The 19,860-nt window shown below is 44.1% G+C and overlaps 1 protein-coding gene and 1 long non-coding RNA gene across 3 annotated transcripts; one reads left to right on the top strand and one right to left on the bottom strand.

Moving 5' to 3' along the window:
• Positions 1-3,688: 3,688 nt before the first annotated feature.
• Positions 3,689-19,857, top strand: ABL2 (ABL proto-oncogene 2, non-receptor tyrosine kinase). Of its 2 annotated transcripts, XM_026084663.1 has the most exons (12): positions 3,701-3,812; positions 6,954-7,124; positions 7,909-8,204; positions 8,863-9,135; positions 9,950-10,034; positions 11,850-12,027; positions 12,726-12,910; positions 13,210-13,362; positions 14,872-14,961; positions 16,154-16,327; positions 17,552-17,785; positions 18,101-19,857. In XM_026084663.1, exons 1-12 carry the CDS (start codon positions 3,701-3,703, stop codon positions 19,252-19,254), a joined length of 3,105 nt encoding a protein of 1,034 aa, XP_025940448.1. In that variant the 3' UTR covers positions 19,255-19,857. The 2 variants fall into 2 exon arrangements, with proteins under 2 accessions (XP_025940449.1, XP_025940448.1); XM_026084664.1 differs by having other exon boundaries at positions 3,689-3,812; positions 17,552-19,857.
• LOC112975052 lies at positions 9,032-17,518 on the bottom strand. Its single transcript, XR_003256474.1, has 5 exons — positions 16,548-17,518; positions 15,681-15,816; positions 14,377-14,588; positions 11,396-11,498; positions 9,032-9,118 (listed from the first exon to the last, which is right to left on the bottom strand). It is a non-coding gene; the product is annotated as an uncharacterized LOC112975052 (long non-coding RNA).
• Positions 19,858-19,860: the final 3 nt, after the last annotated feature.

Genomic DNA, 19,860 nt, shown 5'->3' with positions numbered 1-19,860 from the left:
ATAGTTTACTCTCCCTAACCAAAAGATCACTTTTATTGACCTTTTCTCTTTCAGAAATATTCTGATAATTGAGGCAAGAAGGTGCTATCACTTTAGCATAACTTCTTTTTTATATGATGTGGGCTGTTCACAATGCAGTTTTGTCACTGACTCTGAAGTCTCCTCCCATTTTGTCTCTCCCAGGCTGGGACCATAAATACAAGCCTATTCCTCACCCATCTCATTCTTGGTTTGGAACTGTATTTCTTGGCTTTACTCAGTGAGTTGTTTACAGTCCTTAAACCTTGCACCACTCTGTGGGAGGCCCAAAGACTAACTACGGATCTGTGCTTAGCTCAAGCAAACCACATTATTAAGAGTCTGGTTGCTCACAGGAGAGGAACACCTAGGAATGGCATTTAGTTAGGTTGCCTGTATTTTACTAAAGCCATATGTGAGTTATCTGAAAGCTTTTAATCTGATGTTTTTCATGGCCACATGCATGTCAGCAAAGAGACTATGTGGTCTCTTTAGGTAAGGGCTCAAGTCTGCTAATAGGATAAAGAAAGTTCATAGTTCTGCCTCTGCGATACCACATAATTAGCAGCAACTTGCCCTGTTCAGCATTGGTTGGCTTTTTAGTACGGAGTAAGCTTGCCTCAAGTGTTTTTGGTTAGTAGGAAGTGCTGAGACTTGGCTTCAGCAACAAAGCTACTGTAGAAGTTGATACTATTCCAATCATGTCAGCAAAATAGGAAACTCGCTCACTGCTGTATTATCAATTTTGTTTCCTCATATTCATTAAGACAGAAATCCTCCCACTAACAAGCTGGTTGAAGTTCTTGAGGTCTAGTGTGTGAAGTGAGGTACGTTTTGAAGATGCAGTAGAAAATGCCAGTTATACTAACAGTGATTAGTTCTTGACTGTCTTCTTGTGCTTTAAGTTGACCAATGCCTATTCCTTGGTAGTCTTAAAATCAAGCATATAAAATGAGTCTACATATGAAATAGCAACATGGATATTTATATTGATACTTAGTTAAAAACCTAAAGTGAAAATAAAGTGTAAGATGTGGCATGCGCAGGAGTCTTTGTGGCCTTGTATTCAAGCGTCCCTTTGTAAATAAGGGGCCTGTGAAAAAGCCAGAAGATAGAACCCAGTATATATACACCCTATGGTTTTTGGTTATCTCAGATCGAGACTGTGCAATAACCAGTATTTACCCTATAGCCCTTCCTTTGTCTCTCTTCCTTCCCTTGCCAAGCCAATCACTTTGGCTTATTGCCAACACCACCAATTCCCTTGCAGAGCTTAAATTTCTATTTACATGTTCTTTTGTTTGCTTAAGAGACATTGAGAGTTGGTTCGTAAATTCAAAATATAGCTTTTTTTTTTTTAGGAGCTCCCTGAGCTATACATTTCAGAGTAGTGTAGTCAGCAAGATTTCAGATGTTTACATTTAACTTTTTCCCACTGCTGGATGAACTAGAGAAATTTTTCCAAATGGAAGATTTAAATTGTGCAGGAAGGGTAAACGGTCTCAGGAAACCGCTTTGAACAGCACCATGGGGAACAGTCTTAAGACTTAAGGAAGAGCTGCTGTGCCTAAGAGGTGGGTTCTTCCACCGAGGAAGCTGGGTACACCGGAATTAAGAGTTTATATTGTGCCCCTACTGTGAAGGGAATAGGAACAGGAGGTTTATTGTGGTGGATGCAGGTGCCATCGTGATGGGCAAAAGGGAAAGTAACTATCTAGAAAAATTGCAAAAGAAATAACACTTATCTAAAAGTTAGGAAGAAAGCTGGATTTCTTTATTCTGCCTGAGTGGATTTGACAGGGACTTCCAAACAGCTACACGCTGAGCAGCGCAGCTGGAACGACATGGGGACGGCGCTGCCGTTTTACTGCCAAGGAAACTTGGAAAGATAGGCAAAGTGTTGCTCACAGCCACCCATTAGGCTTTGGCTGAGAATACTCTTCTGATAGAGGCTAAATACAATAGATTCAATAGATACATTTGCAAGTCACATTTTTAACCTAACCCAGCTTTCTGCTCATCCTTCTTTGTCCCAGGGATACTGGTTGCACATCTCTTGTATTTTAACTAATAAATAAGTTAGTCACTTTTTAAACTATTACAGTTAAGACTAATTTATTAACAGATCCATATGTAGCTTGCCATTTCTTGATTCCATTTCAGCCCCAACTCAAACTTGTTTGTCCCAAACCTCATCCACATTTTTTTCAGGCTATGCTGTCTTACAAATTCTGCTTATTCTTTCTGTATTAATGGAGATACTAAGGTTAGTTCAAATACCAGTGTATTTAAGAGTATTCAGTGTCCATAGGAGGGGAGAAAACAGTAAACTGTGAGAGACAAAAACCAAAGGGGAAGAAGAAGCAGCCCAGGAAGCTTGTAAGTAAAGGCAGGTTGGCCCCTAACAGGTTGCACATTGCAGGGCTCGCTAAAGCTTCATTTTGGAGGAGCAGGAGAGCAGATGACTCAGTTGTCAGAACTTCGGGAAGATGATGGCACATGGGGATCCCAGGATATTTTCTTTGGTTGTTTTTTCCACTTACATTAGGTGAATGCAGGGGGGATAAACTACGGCACAGGCCATATAGGGGAAAAATAACTCCTTGTCACTAGTTACCAGGGTGTCCACAGATTTATCTAGTGGGTTTTCAGTCCCATAACTTTATAAAACACACAAATTTGGAGCAAGCCAAGTCACTCGTTCCTTACCTTTAGTCTGTTCTGAGTCCTTATCACACGGTCCAGCTGCTTTTCTCACAGAAGAGCAGAGTTTCTCAGACTTAGAAATGCTGCTTTTCTTGCTGTGCTGCAGCAGCTTCCCTCCCCCCACAGAAGGCCAAACCTCTTGCTCCCCTTTGCCTGCCCCCCTTTTATACCTCTTGGTGGGCTCACCAGGCTCCCAGGTGTGAGCCGTCCATGGGGATTGCTTGTTCTTTAACCCTTCCTTGCCCACATGTTAAGAGGAGCCTCTCTGCTACAAATCATACAAGCTTTGCTAGAAAACAGGCTTTTCATCAAGCAAACCTTATGTTTTTGAGGGGTAATTTGATAGTGTTCTTTCAGAGAGCTCACCCAAATCTTACTAAAACAGCAAATTTGCAGCTCTGAATGGGCTTACTGTACTGTCCTTGCTTTCTATTTCTTTGTGAAATCCTAAAATGTTCAGGAGAGTTTACAACTTTAGTGCTTGTCCCTCTCTTTGACTTTTATTTTCATGAATGTTAGTTTCCTGTTGATTCATATAAATAGTGCTCCGGGAATGGTATGCGGAGTGGAAAATGAATCAATCTGGGCAGTCCCCTTAATGGATGATCTGTTTTGTAATTCGTACAAAGGAATTTCTCCAAGGAAACTGTTTGCTTTCTTCCAAACACTTTGTTGCCTAACTAACGGAGCAAAACCCTCCGTCGTTATAGCTCATCTCAATATTGTTTCAACTTGCGCTCTGGTCCCCACATCCTCTGCTTGTGCAGAGTTCCCTGGGAAGCTCCACCCTTACTTCCAGCTAATAACCCAATTAATCTGCAGCTTGATTGTCCTCGTTTCTCCTTAGCGCTTGCTTTCTCGTTGGCTGCCGGTCTGGTGAGCAGCGACCGCGTGCGCAGGGTGGCGTTTGTGCTGGCAGCAGCGGTCCAGGTCGTCTCGTGGCAAGCAGCCTCTTTGGCTTGCCGTGAAGCCCAGCATGATCGTGGGGACGGTCCTGCTCCAGTCCAGCAGCTATGGCAAAGAGGAGGGCAGGCTGCTCGGCTGCCTTGGTGCTGAAGCCTCTAAGCCTGGTGTGTCGGGGTTCGCAGGTATGATGCTCAGGGGCGTTATGCTGTGCCAGCCCTTTCCTGTATTGCTCTGGGTGCTTAGAGGAGGACGTGGGTCTTTTCAAGTCTCTTTTTGTCTTGTAGTACAAGACCAGCCAAGGAAGGGTGAGCGTGTGGGCTTTTGACCAGTTTTGAGGATTATTGAAATGCTTCATTTTTGTGAGCAGTTACACAGCTGGTATTTCAGAAAAAACACTTCAACACTTGATGTGATTCTGAAACTTAAGGCTTAGTATGTACTAGACTGTCCTCCTGTTGGCTCTTGGACACGAGACTGGTAATTGTAGGCTTGGCGGCGCGGGGTGGGGGACGCAACATCCCTTGCATGCTGGCTGAATAGGAAAAGCGTTCATGTCCGGAAAGAAGCATATTGTATTGTGGGAATAAAGAAAAGGAAGGAGCTGGATGAAGCATAACCTCCTTGCTTGATCATGTATTACTTGTACAATACACCAGGATGTAAGCTTTCCGTTGTGCAGGAAAGGAAAGTAGTAATATACAATTTATGGTTAGGCTTTAAAAAGTGCTGATATAGAACAGAACTTTCCACCTCACTTCCTTACTCTTGGTGTGAACTGAGCTTACAAAATATTCACTCAGAGGGGTATTATTTGTCACACATTTTGGTTACGCGAATGTTTCCTTAATGAGGTCTATGCAGTTATCGTATTTAACTAGTCTTTCTTATCCTTCCTTACATATTGGACCGTTTAGATCCCCACCTGTGTTGAACAGCATAGGTTATTACCTAATAATAGGTGCTTTCATACTCTGGTAAATCCCCAGTTTAACAGATATTGGGTAAATCTTGCTGTTATCTAAGAAGTGTCTGAGTCACTCTAAAAATGAGAGTGAAGGAAGTTAGTGAGATGTGAGGTCTTAAGAGTATTTGATTTTTAGGTGAGTACTGTAGCTAAGTGATTAAAAGTCCTCATCAAACACTAACTTCTTTTGGCTTTTTTTTTGTACACCGCGTGGGTGTTAGGAACACGTGCCAGCCCCCCAGGCATTCCCCGGGAAGTGGTGGTAGTCCCACATCTGCTCTGGATCCTGGCTGGCAGCTCGGCTCAGCACCGCAAACGGTTTCATGTGGGCAGCGCTGCTCGGTGCCGAGCAGCAGGTGGCCGTTCTGCCGGCCCTGCCGTGGCCGCCGTGCCCGCGGCCGAGCTGCCTGCGGGCCTTGCTGCAGCGGCTCGGTGGCTGGGCCGAAGCTGGGCTGCTTCGGGCTTTACCTGGCGAGTCCGTGGGGGCCGAGCGCTTAACCGCGCGCTCTGGTAGCTCGAGTGAGGGTTGGATGCTCAGTTCTCGCTCGAAAAAAAAACTGAAAAAAATGCACTGTGACTGTAAAATAAAACAAATGCATGTGTTTTTGCTTAAAGCCTTTGGCATTCCAGCAGATGTATAATTGGAAGTAAGTTACTTGAACAGGATTAAGGTATTATGGACCTGAAAGGTCGGGATATTCGCTGAAAGCCCTGCGTACTTCTGTGTTCGCTCCTTAGAGCTAGCGCAGATCAAAGTCAGATTTTGTGTACAGCACGCTTGCTGAGTGATTTTGCTTAAGCCACTGAAACACTCTCTCTAACACAAGGCGCTATAGGAGTGTGAAGAATGTATTATTTAATTCATATGTATTTTTTACTCCATAAAGACAGCTGGATTTAGGAGTTGGTGTTCTTTTCTGTTGCCACCTAGGCAGTTCCTAATGCTTAATAACTTGACATGTTTATGCACCCCCCCAAAAAAAACTACTGATATGTTCGCAGCAGGGCTCTAATGTAGACAGCTGGGAAGGCATTGGGATTTCCTCTTCTCCATGATAGTGCCACTTTTCTTATGCTCTTTATCTGATGGGTTAGTATGTTGTAAAACTAATTGCAATTGATAGTTAGGAACAAGAAGCATATGTTAATATTGCACCTGCAGCCAGTGAAATAACAGAGGTGAAATTTTGGTAGCTTAGTGTCTATACACTCCTGTTCTCGCTAGGAGAACCTTGGTAGGGTGGTACTTTGGCAAGGGGAGGGAGTTAAGCTATTAAGTAATTGCAAGATTAGCAGGTTATGCAAGCAGCGTAACTTGGAACGATTACCAGAAATGCAGTCCAAAGCCACTTAGCTGCACGTTTAAAAACAGAACACACCTGAACCATTTACTTTCTTGTGTACATATAAGAAAGTCAAAAAATTGAATGTAGATTCTGGTTAACCCCCTGCGTTCTGGTTTTCCAGGCTTGAGCTTGGTCATATGACACGGATTTGGCATATGTTTGCCTACTACTTGGCATAGGCCTCTTCCTCTTCTGTGTCTCACTGACTTCCCAGTTTTCACATCCTGCATTGCATTTAAGCTCTTTGCTCTCTTTGGAAGCGCCGTGTAGGCCAGCTCTCGCTCACGTGTGTACCTGTGTGAGAGTGGGGATGGGGGCAGTTTGGTGGTCTGCTTAAAAACATCCTGTGCCTGACTTCTCTGCCCCTCAGAATTGTGCCAAAGCAATGATTTAAAATCAAAGAAATCTTCAGACTTTTTAAAGGGGACTTTTTATGTTTGGTACATTTTAATTGAGTCTGTGTACGGTATAGTTCTGCAAGTTCAACAAGAGGACTTGGAAATGCACAGTGGGGCAGGAACTTGTCAGTTGTGCCATCGGAGGAAATATTTGTATTCTTGCACTTTCCTTTATTTGCCCCCCTTGAGCAGCCCACGTATATGAAGCTACATAATCTCTCTTTCTCGTCTTAATATTGAATTTTATTCTGCTTCATGTTCCTGGAAAACCTCTTTGTGGATTAGAAAGCTATGATGGTCTTAGCATTTTTTTTCTAACTCCAGCACTTATGTGAAGTGTTCGTTCATGTTTGCTTTTTACTACAGTTCTCTCCTAAACCTGGTGTATTTAGGTTATTTTTATCATCACAGGAACTTTGGGGATTTTTTTCCTTGGTCTACAAAACAAGCTCAAGCCTGGTCCCTTTGAAAACCACTGGTCTGAGATGTCCAGATGTGGTGTTGCCTCTCCCTAAAGGGCATACTGTGCAGTAGGAGCTTCGCTCTGCTCTACACTGGATTTCGATTTATTTACAATTGTACACAAAGTGATTTCCTCATCTGTTCTTTCTTTAGAGGCCCTGCACCGCCCCTATGGTTGTGATGTTGAACCCCAGGCACTGAACGAAGCCATCAGATGGAGCTCCAAGGAGAACCTGCTTGGAGCCACTGAGAGCGATCCCAATCTCTTTGTTGCACTTTACGATTTTGTAGCAAGCGGTGACAACACACTCAGTATCACCAAAGGTAAGGGCTCCGAATCGCCGAGCAGCCAGTAGGCTGTAAACACAGCAGCACGAAACAGCAAGTTGAATCCTCCTACAGTGGTTCTGCTGGAAAGGAGAGGAATGAACGCAGCTGGAGATAACGCTTTAGACCGCTGATGGCAAGCGTGCGCTCTCTGTCGCTTGTGTTAGAGGGACACCTGCCGGGCAGTTCTCCTAGTACAGCGAGGGCTTTGTGTAACGTTGCTTAACAATCCAGCCAGCTATTGCTGTTACTATCCTAAGCTCCCCAAATCGCCTGCCCTGTGAGACCCTTGCTTTGGGGAGGGGGAGAGAAGAACCTTTACATTATTGGTGATAACAGAACTCGCCACTCTCTCAACTAGAGCAAAATCAAGAATTTTAAGAGCTACCCAGAGATTTTTCTATCTCTATTGAGTATGTATATCAGAATACACCCTGTTGCACAACTGTTTTAAATCAAATGCCATTTAAGGCTTCAAGATGGAGGCAATCCTCAGCCCTCCAAAAAAAAAAAAAAAAGTCTTTCTGGTCTAAAAATCTGAACCATGGGAAGCTTTTGAATTGATCATCCAAACTGCAGTAAATTAGGAAACAGTATCTTAAATCGTTCTGTTATCTGAAACTTTACTTTTTAAATATTTTAAATAGAGCAATGCAATTATGATTTCACTGCCGCGGATTTTTATTGTTTGGCTACAAACGTAGGCTTAGTCAGCTGGTTGTGAGTGTCTGTCTTAATGAGACCCAATAGATTATTTTGCTTTTCTTCTTTCTGGTCATAGGTGAGAAGTTGCGAGTCCTGGGTTATAACCAGAACGGTGAATGGAGCGAGGTACGTTCTAAGAATGGGCAGGGCTGGGTACCAAGCAACTACATCACACCAGTGAACAGCCTGGAAAAGCATTCGTGGTATCATGGGCCAGTGTCACGCAGTGCAGCCGAGTATCTGTTGAGCAGTCTCATCAACGGCAGCTTCCTGGTTCGTGAAAGCGAGAGCAGCCCGGGGCAGCTATCCATCTCGCTCAGGTACGAAGGACGTGTTTACCACTACAGGATCAATACCACCTCAGATGGAAAGGTAAGGTTCTCTGGACAACACTGTGGGGAAAGGAAATAAGGACATTAATTAAGAGGTGGTGCAGATTCCTGAGCAGCAGACTGCGTTAGTTAAGGGAGGGATGTGCGTGAGAGAAAACAGGCCTACTGGCTTTTATTAATAAAAGAAAGGAACATCTCTCTTTATGCTGTATTTCTTAACTCCTAGAACACCGCTTTGGAAGAAGTGCAGACAGTATTTATCCTGGTTGAGAGCGTAGCTGAGGAGCAAAGCAGTTGTTTGATGCAGTGATATCTTTCCACTGGTCCAGTTGGAACAAGCAGAGCTTTGTTAAATCAACATTTTTAGCCTTGATCAATCACATAACAGTATGTTGGGTTAAGGAATGCAGAGACTGGACTTAACCTTTGGCTACAAGAATTCCAGTTTCTAGTCCTGTAAAGCATGAGGCAGGAGACAGCACTGCTCTTGAGTGATAGCCCTCCCTCATTTCCAGCTGCCGTCTGCTGGTAAAAATCCCATAGATTGAATATTCATTTGCCCAAACTGAACAACTACTACTTTAAATAATATTTCTCATACTATTTTTTTAACCCATTACAACTGTACCTGTCTTCCGCTGTTATTGAAAGCTTCCAGCAGCCTTCTTTTAAGTAGATTCCTGGTTCTTTCTCAACAGGTCTATGTGACAGCAGAAAGCCGTTTCAGCACCCTAGCAGAACTGGTGCATCATCACTCAACAGTAGCAGATGGACTGGTGACAACTTTGCATTACCCAGCACCCAAGTGCAATAAGCCCACTGTCTATGGAGTGTCCCCCATCCACGACAAGTGGGAGATGGAGCGAACTGATATCACCATGAAGCATAAACTTGGGGGAGGGCAGTATGGCGAAGTGTATGTTGGCGTCTGGAAGAAATATAATCTCACGGTTGCTGTGAAAACATTAAAGGTAAATTTACAGATTGTTTTGTACCAGTTATTCTGCCATCATTCATATTCAGGCATAAAGGAATTGTAATGTGTTCTCAGTTCTACCACCTAATGATACAAATATCTGATCTGTATGAAATCCATGCTTGATGGATGTAGAACATCATGTATGTATGTAGATGTATGTAGAACAAAGTTAGTGTATAAAACTTGCCACTGTGCATGTGGCTTGGAAACAATTTTGATATTTTTGGCCCTGCAAGCTCCTGCAGGAGCTGCATGTCCAAGTCTGATCTGTAGAAATGGTTACCAAGTCCACTTCTCTTCCCTCAGAAGAGATGTGGAGGTTTCTAAGATGCCAAAGGTGATGGAAGCATCATCTACAAGCTTTTCCCTACTCCTGCAAAAATTCAGCTTCTCCATTTATATTTCTTATCAAAGCCTTCTGTTTGTTTCAACATAATAGCTGCAATTCTAGGTACCTCCTACCTAAGGGAGCTTTGAAACTTAATTTTTATAGCTGGGCAGTGGAACTAAGTCAGTGACCCTGAGAGTTTTCCTCTCACCAGCCACGCTGTTCTGGTAGCCACAGTAGCTACCAAACAAGAAAGCATAGCACTTTCTGGGTACTGCATATCTGTTGCCTGGCCACGCTGCAGGCTGGCCAGCCAGCTTTTCAGGTGTGTTATATTCCTTTTTTGCTTTGGTAAAAGCCAAAATAGCAAAATGGACATGAGGATACTATCATTTATATTCAGCTAGAATACGTGGTGTTAAACAGACCTTGGTCATAAAGATAAATTTTCTTGTCTTTTGTCTCCCTGTTCATCTAGGAAGATACCATGGAGGTGGAAGAGTTCTTGAAAGAAGCTGCTGTAATGAAGGAAATCAAACACCCAAACCTAGTGCAGTTATTAGGTTAGTGAAATAGCTTGAGCTTTCTGTTCTTACTTCTGGTTTCTGTTAAAATTCTGGTTTCTATTATTTCTATTATTTCTATTCTTACTACTGGTTTCTATTAAAACGAAATCTGTCTAAAAGCAATGGCAGATATTCTGTATTTGTATAACTTTTTTTTTTTTAATCATGTCAGGTTATGGGGTGATGCTTTTTACAACTTACTCCTTTATATAGTGTTGGAGCTAAGATACACTAATTTTAAGCAAAATGTCAAATAGCAACTTATAAGCTAATAAACAAGTTCATTGTTGAGGCCTGACGATGCAATAAACAAGTTCATTGTTGAGGCCTGACGATGCAATATATACAAGTTTGCAATGTCAGCCTCCTGTTAGTATAAACCCTTTGCTTTAGCTGTGTTCCAGGAGTCAGTTATCAGTTAAGAGTCTGATTCCTTTTCTGCTTAGTTAAATGAGCCTTTCAAAATTATTTTCAGTCATTGTATTAATAGAGCAGATCAAAACATAAGAGCATTCAAAGTAAAAGAAAAATTACATTGGAAATGCAACAACTACCTTTCCTCATGTTTCCCATTTAGCAAATCAGAGATGTTTATAGAAAAAGCAGCACTAAATAGACCAGGTCTATCCATAATTGAGTAGAAGACAACCAGACTGCTGCTGCTATTGCTGCTGTTATGAGAAGGGACCACTGCGTATCACCAAATAAGTACATGAGATCAAGGCAGTGGAGATGCAAGTCAGATCACACAGCACATGGACAGAAGAAATCTTTAGGGTTTACAGCTTGGCTGTGCCCTGTTTATCTCACTGGCAAATGCATGATATGATGATCACTCTTAAATAATCCACATAGCTGTTAATTCTACATGTACAAAGATTCTTAAGCAGATACCCTAAACCTTTACTAGTGTTTAATTGCATCTGGACTTCTGCTGCTTTCAGGAGCAGAGCTGTCAAGCCAAGCCTAGGATGAAAGGAGAAATGTGAAGAATGTGAAGGATTTTAATAATCTCTACTATTCTGTACCCATTTAAAAAATGGACACAGATGAAGTGTCTGCCCAACCCTGTCTGGTACCAGGAGTAGAGACTAAAAGATTTCTGCTCAGATGCATTCTTGCCCTTCTGATGCACAGTGTCATTTTGTTTTACTCCTGTATGTGCTTAACAGAATGAACAGGCATTCAGCAGTGCTGTGGTGGGAAAGAGAATGTGTTGCACAGAGGTTTGACATGTTGCCGCCCTCCTCTACTAATACATGCTTTGTACATAATTGCAATGACTGTAGCAAGTAGTCATCTGAGGAATGTGCGAGAATGCTGCTTTAGGAGCAGGTCCCACAGTGCTGATCACTTACCAGCTAGCACACATGGGAGTGCTTCACATTACTCTGTAGTGACATTTCAGTCTGGAAATCTTGCCAGTTGACAGGTATCTCCTTCCAGTTGGCCACTCTTTAGCTTGAGGAGGAAGGAGGGGAGGGAAAAAACAGATCACAGATGTTCAAAATACCTCCTATTTCATTCTGTAACCCTCCAAAGAACAGAATGGCTCCTTTATGTATAGTATGTACAAATAGCAGGGCTCTGATAGACATGCTTCTCTCTATCCATAAAGTGGAAGGACAGATAGAAGTACTGAATATTAGGTTAGGCTTGCATTGATCCAGGTCTTGTAGAGGAAAGTCTTCAATTTTTCACAAAAATACTAATTGGTACAAAATATAACAAATGGATATTAGATCAGGAATATTGGTGAGCTAACGAAGAAAGGGAAGCTTTACTCACATGCTCCTTCCTTCTCACCGCTAGGTGTATGTACCCTGGAGCCACCCTTTTACATTGTGACAGAATATATGCCGTATGGGAACCTGCTAGACTATTTACGAGAATGCAACCGGGAGGAAGTGAGTGCTGTTGTGCTGCTTTACATGGCCACACAGATCTCCTCTGCTATGGAATATCTAGAGAAGAAGAACTTCATTCACAGGTGGGTAAAATCCCATTGGGCTGGTACAATCTCAGGTTGTAGTGATGGGTGGGCCACCACCATGGTGGCCCAGGAATTCCTTTTTCTGGGGAGTTTTCTTCCAGAATTGGGTTTCACAGTGGGACATCTATTGGCTGTTTTGGTTTTGACACTACGTCTTATCATCGTTAAGGGAGATTTGAATGGCTTTGTAATGTGTTGCCATTTAGGTCTTGGCACAGGCTTGCACTACCTTCGCCCCATGACTTTCATAGAAAACTTACAATCTTGTGCATGACTGCCTGACAGCTATGAAAGTTTGTTGGTGTCGCCAGTTCTGATGTCCCCCTTCAGGGCAAAGCATTGACAACCAGAATGTCCTATTTTAATCCAATCAGATAAAACAGTGCCATAAAGCTGTTACCAGTGTGTGATGAGCTGCTGATCTCATCCTGTTCTTAGGAAGCATAAACCTCTTATCATAACAGCTATCATACTGGAAATTCAATAGAATTTAAAGAATGAACCCTAATCTTACCGCTCTTAGGAATAACTCCGCTCAGTGTCTGACCCTATTTAGAGCAAAGCTCATATTGCCTTTACCTGCTGTATAGAGAGAGTGCTTCTTCATAAGAGAGAGGGACAGACTACTCAACTACAAAACTGTATTTAAAAGTGCTCTTGCCCCAGTAAAACAGTATGCTTTTTTCTTTATATAGGGACCTGGCAGCCCGAAATTGCTTAGTTGGAGAAAATCATGTGGTGAAGGTGGCAGACTTTGGCTTAAGTCGACTTATGACTGGAGATACCTACACAGCTCATGCTGGAGCCAAGTTCCCAATCAAGTGGACAGCTCCTGAGAGCCTGGCCTATAACACCTTTTCAATCAAATCAGACGTGTGGGGTGAGAAAACTCTACTCTAGTGTTCTGTTCCATTACATTTTGTTTATCTTTGATAGCCTGGAGAGTAAGTTGCTTTCTGGCCTGGGCAGAAACATGTGGGTAAGGAGGAGCTCAAATGTCAGGCTACAACATCACAATTCAATAGCATTTTTAGCATGTAATGTCTCTATCAAGGCTGGCCTGAAACATCTGCAAGAAAGAGATGCTGCCTCAAGCTGTAGTGAAGGCCACAATTTTAACAAGCAACACAAAAGACGAGGGCAGTCTTATGACCAGGATTTTTTTTCCTCCTTGTGCAGCCTTTGGGGTGCTGTTATGGGAAATTGCCACCTATGGGATGTCACCATACCCAGGCATTGACCTGTCTCAGGTGTATGATCTGCTGGAGAAGGGCTATCGAATGGAACAACCTGAGGGGTGCCCTCCGAAGGTTTATGAACTGATGAGGGCATGTAAGTATTTTCTTCCAGTTTGGGGGACAAAGCCTGGGATGGGTGGGAGAAATCTGTAATTAACAGTCCTTTGCTTTCTATGTGCCATTTTGTTAGCTAGTGTAGAAGTGTCCATGTTACCTGAGAGATACCTGGTTACTGACGCAAAGTAAGTCTGGTCTCCAGGGGTCAAGAATTCACCGCCGAAAACTGTCATCTCTATGAATACAGCTAGATAGCACATTGTAGCAAATTGTGCTAGTATTTTGTGAGTGGGACTCTTACTATGGAATCACAAAATCAGAAGAAAATTAATTTCTCCTCAAACACAGCAGCTGTGCAGGAGACCTGTAGCTGTGAAGGCTGCATAAAATGAATCCTCCAAGACACTGCTCAGCAGTGGCCATGAAAAGCTCCTTAATGCTATTTAACAAATTGAAAATCTACCAGCAAAAGACCAAAAGCCATAGTTAGTGTGCTACAGGAAGAGAGCAAGAAAGGTTAAGGGCATTGCCAATGTCCTTCAGTCCCAGAAGAGCAGAAAATATATTCAGCAAAAGGCTGAAAGGATCCTAGGAAGCAAACCATGCCATACTGTTGAGGAAAGCAGACAACTCTGAGTAGACCCTGTCAGTCTGACCAAGGTGGAAAGAGTCTCCTTGATGCTAACTTGTGCGACTGGTGTGGCCCTAAACGTACAACACACATGAACCAAGGCTTAAGGCAGCCCTCTATGGCTTGTTTGCAGCCCGATACCTAGCACTTCAGAGGAAGGTGGCAGGGAACTTAAGTTATGAAACAAGGATGGTTTCCTCACAAAATAGTGAGGAAAGAGATTCCTTCAAAATCCCTGCAGGACAAAAGCCAAAAGGCAGGTAATTAATATGATATTAATCCACCACAATATGAGCAGAATGCCAGTCACCTTTCACACCCCGTGGTGATATCAAAAGATCAGTGTTCCCAGGATATATTCCCCCAGTGTAGTTTGCTAACTATAGAAATTCCACCTTTTGTCATCATTCCATAACTTACCAAGCTCCATCTTAGAGCGATGTGCTGTCTTCCTCCTTCCGCCACAGGGTGCATGTGCACACATTTTTCTTTTGGAAGACTCTGTCTGAATTTCAGTATTCAGAGCATGTGAGCAGAATGTTGCCTGCAGCTTTGCGCACACAGTTATCTGTCACTTGGTAGATGAGTTCAGTCCCCACAGCCAGCATAGCAAACATGGAATTCTCCTTTGCCTGGAAAAGGAAAGTGGATGGGAAGATCAGAAAAGCCTGTGTTGATGGGAGAGACTGGGCTTTCTAAAATTGGTTCCTTCGCTCTCAAGACCTTGTTTGTTAGGATACGTAAGGGTGATTGCTGCTATGAATTAGTGCCTAAATGAATCTAAAGCCTACATAATAGTAGGAGATCACAGTCTGTCTGCAGTTCAGAGAGCTTAGGAATGTTCTGCCTCCTTGAACAGAAATAAAAATTGCCTTCCACCCTGCTTCAGACAGAGACCTTTCTTGCTTGCTTCAGGTTGGAAGTGGAATCCACCAGACCGACCTTCCTTTGCTGAGACCCACCAGGCCTTTGAAACCATGTTCCACGACTCGAGCATCTCTGAGGGTGAGTACCCCTTTTGCCTTATTTCTGAAACATTAGTTATAGTTTCACCTCCAGAATGCTATCTGGAGGCTTATGGACAGGCTCTTATGGCTCATCTGCTAGCCATGGAGGGCTAGCCATGTGATGAAGGCTTCATCCCTTACTTAATTTTTTAACCCTGTATCTGTAAATATGTGATCTTATTTACTGCACGAATACTGAATATACTTTAGAAATATTCCAGTGCAGGGAACAGTATAGTAATTCATTTGAGCACCAAGATACAAAGGAACAGATTTAAAGAATAGTCTCTTGTTTCCCAGACTAGAGCCTAAGGAATAGTGAGTGATAGCTGAGAGAGAGAGGAAGATACATGTGTATCATAGTCCATTTTTGACTGCAGAAATTACATGATGAAATATTATTCTACCACCTTTCATTAAAAAAAAAAAGTCTGCCTTAACCTCTGGATCTTCTACTTCACTACTTTTAGGAGCAAATCTGCGCAACTAAACTCTCAAACATAGTCAACTAGGAGATAAATACTTGTGAGAAGTGTGAAACTAGACAGGAAACGGGGGCAGAACCATCCATCCACTTCCCTACTACAGAAAAAAAACATATCAGATGATTGAATTCTACCAGGGAGGATTTAGAATAGGCACTTCACTTGCTCCCCAGAAACGCCAGCCAGGGGGTGGCCAGGAGATTTGTTTTTGTTGTTGTTTTTAATCGCTCACCTTGTATTGGTGTTGGGAAGGAAGCATGCTGTCTTCACTTCTAATAGGGAGATCCAGTGCTTTGTCTCAAGCAAAGGAGCTTAGATCCAGAGGGAACACAACTTTTGGGGATCCCAGCAACATCTGTATGCAGCACCTTGATTAGGAACAGAGGCAACTGCTTTCTAGAACTTTAGCTCTAGCCCGTGAGCAACCCTTACCCCAGCACAGACCTTCTCTTGTACAGATCTTAACCACCTTTTTTGTGCTGAATTTATAAAGATATAAATGAGTTAATTTGAAAGCATTAGGGGAGGTATCTTACCGTAAACACCTCTGGACTTGAGCAAAAACTGCATTTATAGATTACTTGCTTTCTTAGTCATGTACCTCTTCTTCCTAGTCTGGGTCTGCAGTAAAGACCTAGATTTCTTTTTCCCTTCCTCTGCTGGTCTCTCTTCCAACTATTCCCTCTGTTGTTTTTTTTCTTACAGAGGTAGCAGAGGAGCTTGGAAGAACAGCCTCCTCCTCATCCATAGTTCCCTACTTGCCCCGGTTACCCATGCTTCCCTCCAAGACTAGAACACTGAAGAAACAGGCAGAGAACAAGGAGAATATTGAAGGAACACAAGATACTGTGGAGCACTCAGCTTCCAGCTCAGCACCAGGTATGGGCATTAGGACAGTGGCAATGACGCCATGTCTTCTGGGATAGGTTTGCTGCTGGTGTAAATTGCCAGAGAAATAGAAGAAAGCGGAACAACATCTCACAACTGGAGATCTGCAGCAAACTATCCTGGCAGGGTGGCTTGTTGGCTTAACGTTTCAGTGAGGATGCAATTAAGTACAGTGACTTTTCTCAATTTGTACCCCAAATGCAGTACTTACTGTGTTATTACAGTAGGAGAGGCAGGGCTAGAAATCTCCCTGGCTGTGTTAACTCTTCTTGAAGTAGTGAAGTGGAGTGGTCAGAATAATGGAAGATTTGCTTTCTCAGGGAGCTGAGGCAGCTGAGGGACAAGATGACTGATGTGGAAGAAAGCAGGATGGCCTTTTTGTTTGGCGATGTAGAATGGTAAAGAAGAGGGTGGGAGTTCTTGGTCACAGTACAGGTGCCAGTTTTCATTGCTGAGAACGCAGAAGGACTACCCTTGACAACTAAGATGAGACCATGTCTGGGCAGACGCTGTTCAGACTTCTCCATTTTGCTCTCAGGTTGTGGAACAAAGAAAAAATCCTGGAACACAAAACACTTTTGTGGCAAACATGCCTGTGGGCTCTGGCTAGATGATTCTTCAGGCTTACTTAAGTTGGCAACCAAGTTAGCCCCCATGTGGCCCAAGCACTCCTTCCTGCGACAGGCCAGTGCTTTTAGCTGCAAACATTCAGGCATTCAGGCTGTTTGCCACCGCAGCAGCATGATCATTAACCAGCAACTAGAAAACGCTGCAGCTTGTTGGTTGTCCTTTCAATAAATCACATTGTATTTTTTTTCCTTTAAATTTGGTTTTGTTGCTAATTAAACAAGACAGCTTCAAAACTAAAACTGACAAAATACAGCAACAGATTTTCTTTTATATAACGGCTGTATTTAGGGAAGGAGGAAAAAGCACAGGAAGAGAGTAAGAAACTAATTGGAAGAAAAGAACACTTCACACTTTCTCCTGAACTTTCCCCTAAATGGTAGGCAATAAATAGACAAGTTAGTTATACATACAGAAGAAAAAATCAAAAGCACACCAGCACAAAAATAAAAGTGCTATCTTCCTCTCTCAGTCCATCTCTGCAGATCCTGGGCAGCTAAATATCCCAGGCCCATAAAACCCACTGCAGGATAGGAAGGTGGAAATGGAGAATGATTTTTTGGATTTGCATTTGTTTTTTTTGTCTAGGTTTTATCAGAAGCACACAGCCAACAAGTGGGTCTCCTGCGCTGCCCCGCAAGCAGAGGGACAAGTCACCCAGCAGCCTGCTGGAGGATGCCAAAGAGACCACTTTCACCAGGGACAGGAAAGGTGGCTTCTTCAGCTCCTTTATTAAGAAGAGGAATGCTCCTACACCTCCAAAGCGCAGCAGTTCCTTCCGGGAGATGGAGAATCAGCCCCACAAGAAATACGAGCTAACGGGTAACTTTTCATCTGTTGCTTCCTTGCAGCACGTGGACGGGTTCTCTTTTGCTCCCACCCAGCAGGATGCAAGCCTGGCGCCACCAAAGTGCTATGGTGGGGGCTTTGTGCCGAGGACCTTCTACAGCGATGACAGCAGTGGTACCAGCGGTGGTGGGGGCGTGAGCACCGGTGGCGGGTGGTCAGGCATCACAGGTTTCTTTACACCACGCTTGATTAAAAAGACACTGGGTTTACGAGCAGGAAAACCCACTGGCAGTGAAGAAGCTTCAAAGCCTTTTCCAAGGTCAAACTCTACATCTTCCATGTCCTCAGGGCTTCCAGAGCAGGATAGGATGGCAATGACCCTTCCCAGAAATTCCCAGAGGTCAAAAATCCAGCTGGAACGGACAGTGTCCACCTCCTCTCAGCCAGATGAGAGCACGGGGAGGGCCGGTGACCTGCTTCCCAAAAAGCTTGAAGAAGGCCCTGCTTTGACCAGAGAGAGACCAAAAGCAAAACTCTTGCCGAGGGGTGCCACAGCTCTCCCCTTCCGAACCCCCTCTGGTTCGGAAGAAAAGGAGGGTCCGGGGCTAGTAGCAGCTCCTAAGAGCAAAGAAAAAAACACTGGCCCACGGCAGGGGGCCCTTGAGGATGGTGAGAGACCAGGGTGGTCATCTCCAGTAAAGGCTGCAGCAATACTTCCAACCACTCATAACCACAAAGTGCCAGTCCTAATCTCACCCACTCTAAAACACAGTCCAGCAGACGTGCAGCTTATTGGCACAGACTCTCAGGGTAATAAATTTAAGCTCTTATCTGAGCATCAGGTCACTTCTTCCGGCGACAGGGACCGGCCCAGACGGGTAAAACCAAAGTGTGCTCCACCTCCACCACCAGTGATGAGGCTCCTACAACAGCCAGCTGCCTGCTCAGATGCAGCAGAAGAGCTGGGCAATACGGCAGGAGCGCAGCACGGACTGGAATCAAGCGAAGGGAGTAAGAAGGCGGCGGCGGCAGCAGCAGCAGCACCTGTTGGTGGAAAATCTGGGAGGCCCGTGATGCCTCCACCTCAAGTGCCTCTGTCATCGTCTTCCACCTCCCCGGTGAAAATGGCCAATGGCACAGCTGGCGCAAAAGTGGCGCTGAGAAAGACCAAACAGGCGGCCGAGAAAATCTCAGCAGACAAAATCAGCAAGGAAGCACTGCTGGAGTGTGCAGATCTTCTCTCGAGTGCCATCACCGAGCCAACACCAAACAGCCAGCTGGTGGATACAGGGCACCAGCTGTTGGATTACTGCTCAGGCTACGTGGACTGCATCCCGCATACACGCAACAAATTTGCCTTCCGCGAAGCTGTGAGCAAACTGGAACTCAGCCTGCAGGAACTGCAGGTGTCATCAACAGCTGCTAGCGTCCCTGGGGCAAACCCTGTCCTTAATAACTTATTGTCATGTGTCCAAGAAATCAGCGATGTGGTGCAAAGGTAGCTACTGTCAATCTGGGTAGGAGAAACACACATGGGGAGGGGGGGACTTTTTTCTGTACTGATGCTTTCAAAAGGAAAGACTGATACTTGAGTATGTGAAGTACCTCAGATCACTGAGTTCTCCTCACGTTTACAGGTTCATCTCAAAAATGGGGAGGGAGAGGGTAGATTAAAGCTGTAAGGGACAGAACACCAAGCATTTGTCCCCACCCAGTCAGTCTAATCTGCTTGGGTTGGCAAGGGAAGGAAGTCCTTGCTCCTCCCTTTGAGAGGTAGGAGAATCAATGGCAGGCTTTTTGCTAGGGGCAGGATGGTTTGCCACCTGATAGCGGGAGTACTGCAGTGGCTGCAGGCCACTTGGCTGTACAGATCCTCCCCTGTCTGCACTAATGCATGCTTTGGCCTCCTGACAACGCAAAGGAAAGGCACTGGGGCTCTGCTGGTACCAACTGCCAGGCAGTCTGAGCTGGAGCAGCTCTGAAGGGGATGGTTGCGTGCGTTTGGGGGCAAGGTCTAATGCACTGACAGTATTCAGAGCTGCTGGAGGTGGATGCACTAGCCCAGATGATGATGGCTTACTTCCACAGTGCTGTTGCTGCTGTAACGA

This window comes from Apteryx rowi, unplaced genomic scaffold (assembly GCF_003343035.1).
Source record: "Apteryx rowi isolate R43461 unplaced genomic scaffold, aptRow1 scaffold_65, whole genome shotgun sequence".
Lineage (NCBI taxonomy): Eukaryota > Metazoa > Chordata > Aves > Apterygiformes > Apterygidae > Apteryx > Apteryx rowi.
Note: the sequence above shows the minus strand (reverse complement) of the source record. Positions and strands in the feature narration are given on the sequence as shown.

Coding starts and splice junctions, on each gene's coding strand:
- ABL2 (XM_026084664.1), top strand. CDS start 3,701: ATGATCGTGGGGACGGTCCTGCTCCAGTCCAGCAGCTATGGCAAAGAG. Junction 12,028..12,725: donor AAGAAGAACTTCATTCACAG/GTGGGTAAAATC, acceptor TTCTTTATATAG/GGACCTGGCAGCCCGAAATT. Junction 14,962..16,153: donor CGACTCGAGCATCTCTGAGG/GTGAGTACCCCT, acceptor TTTTTCTTACAG/AGGTAGCAGAGGAGCTTGGA.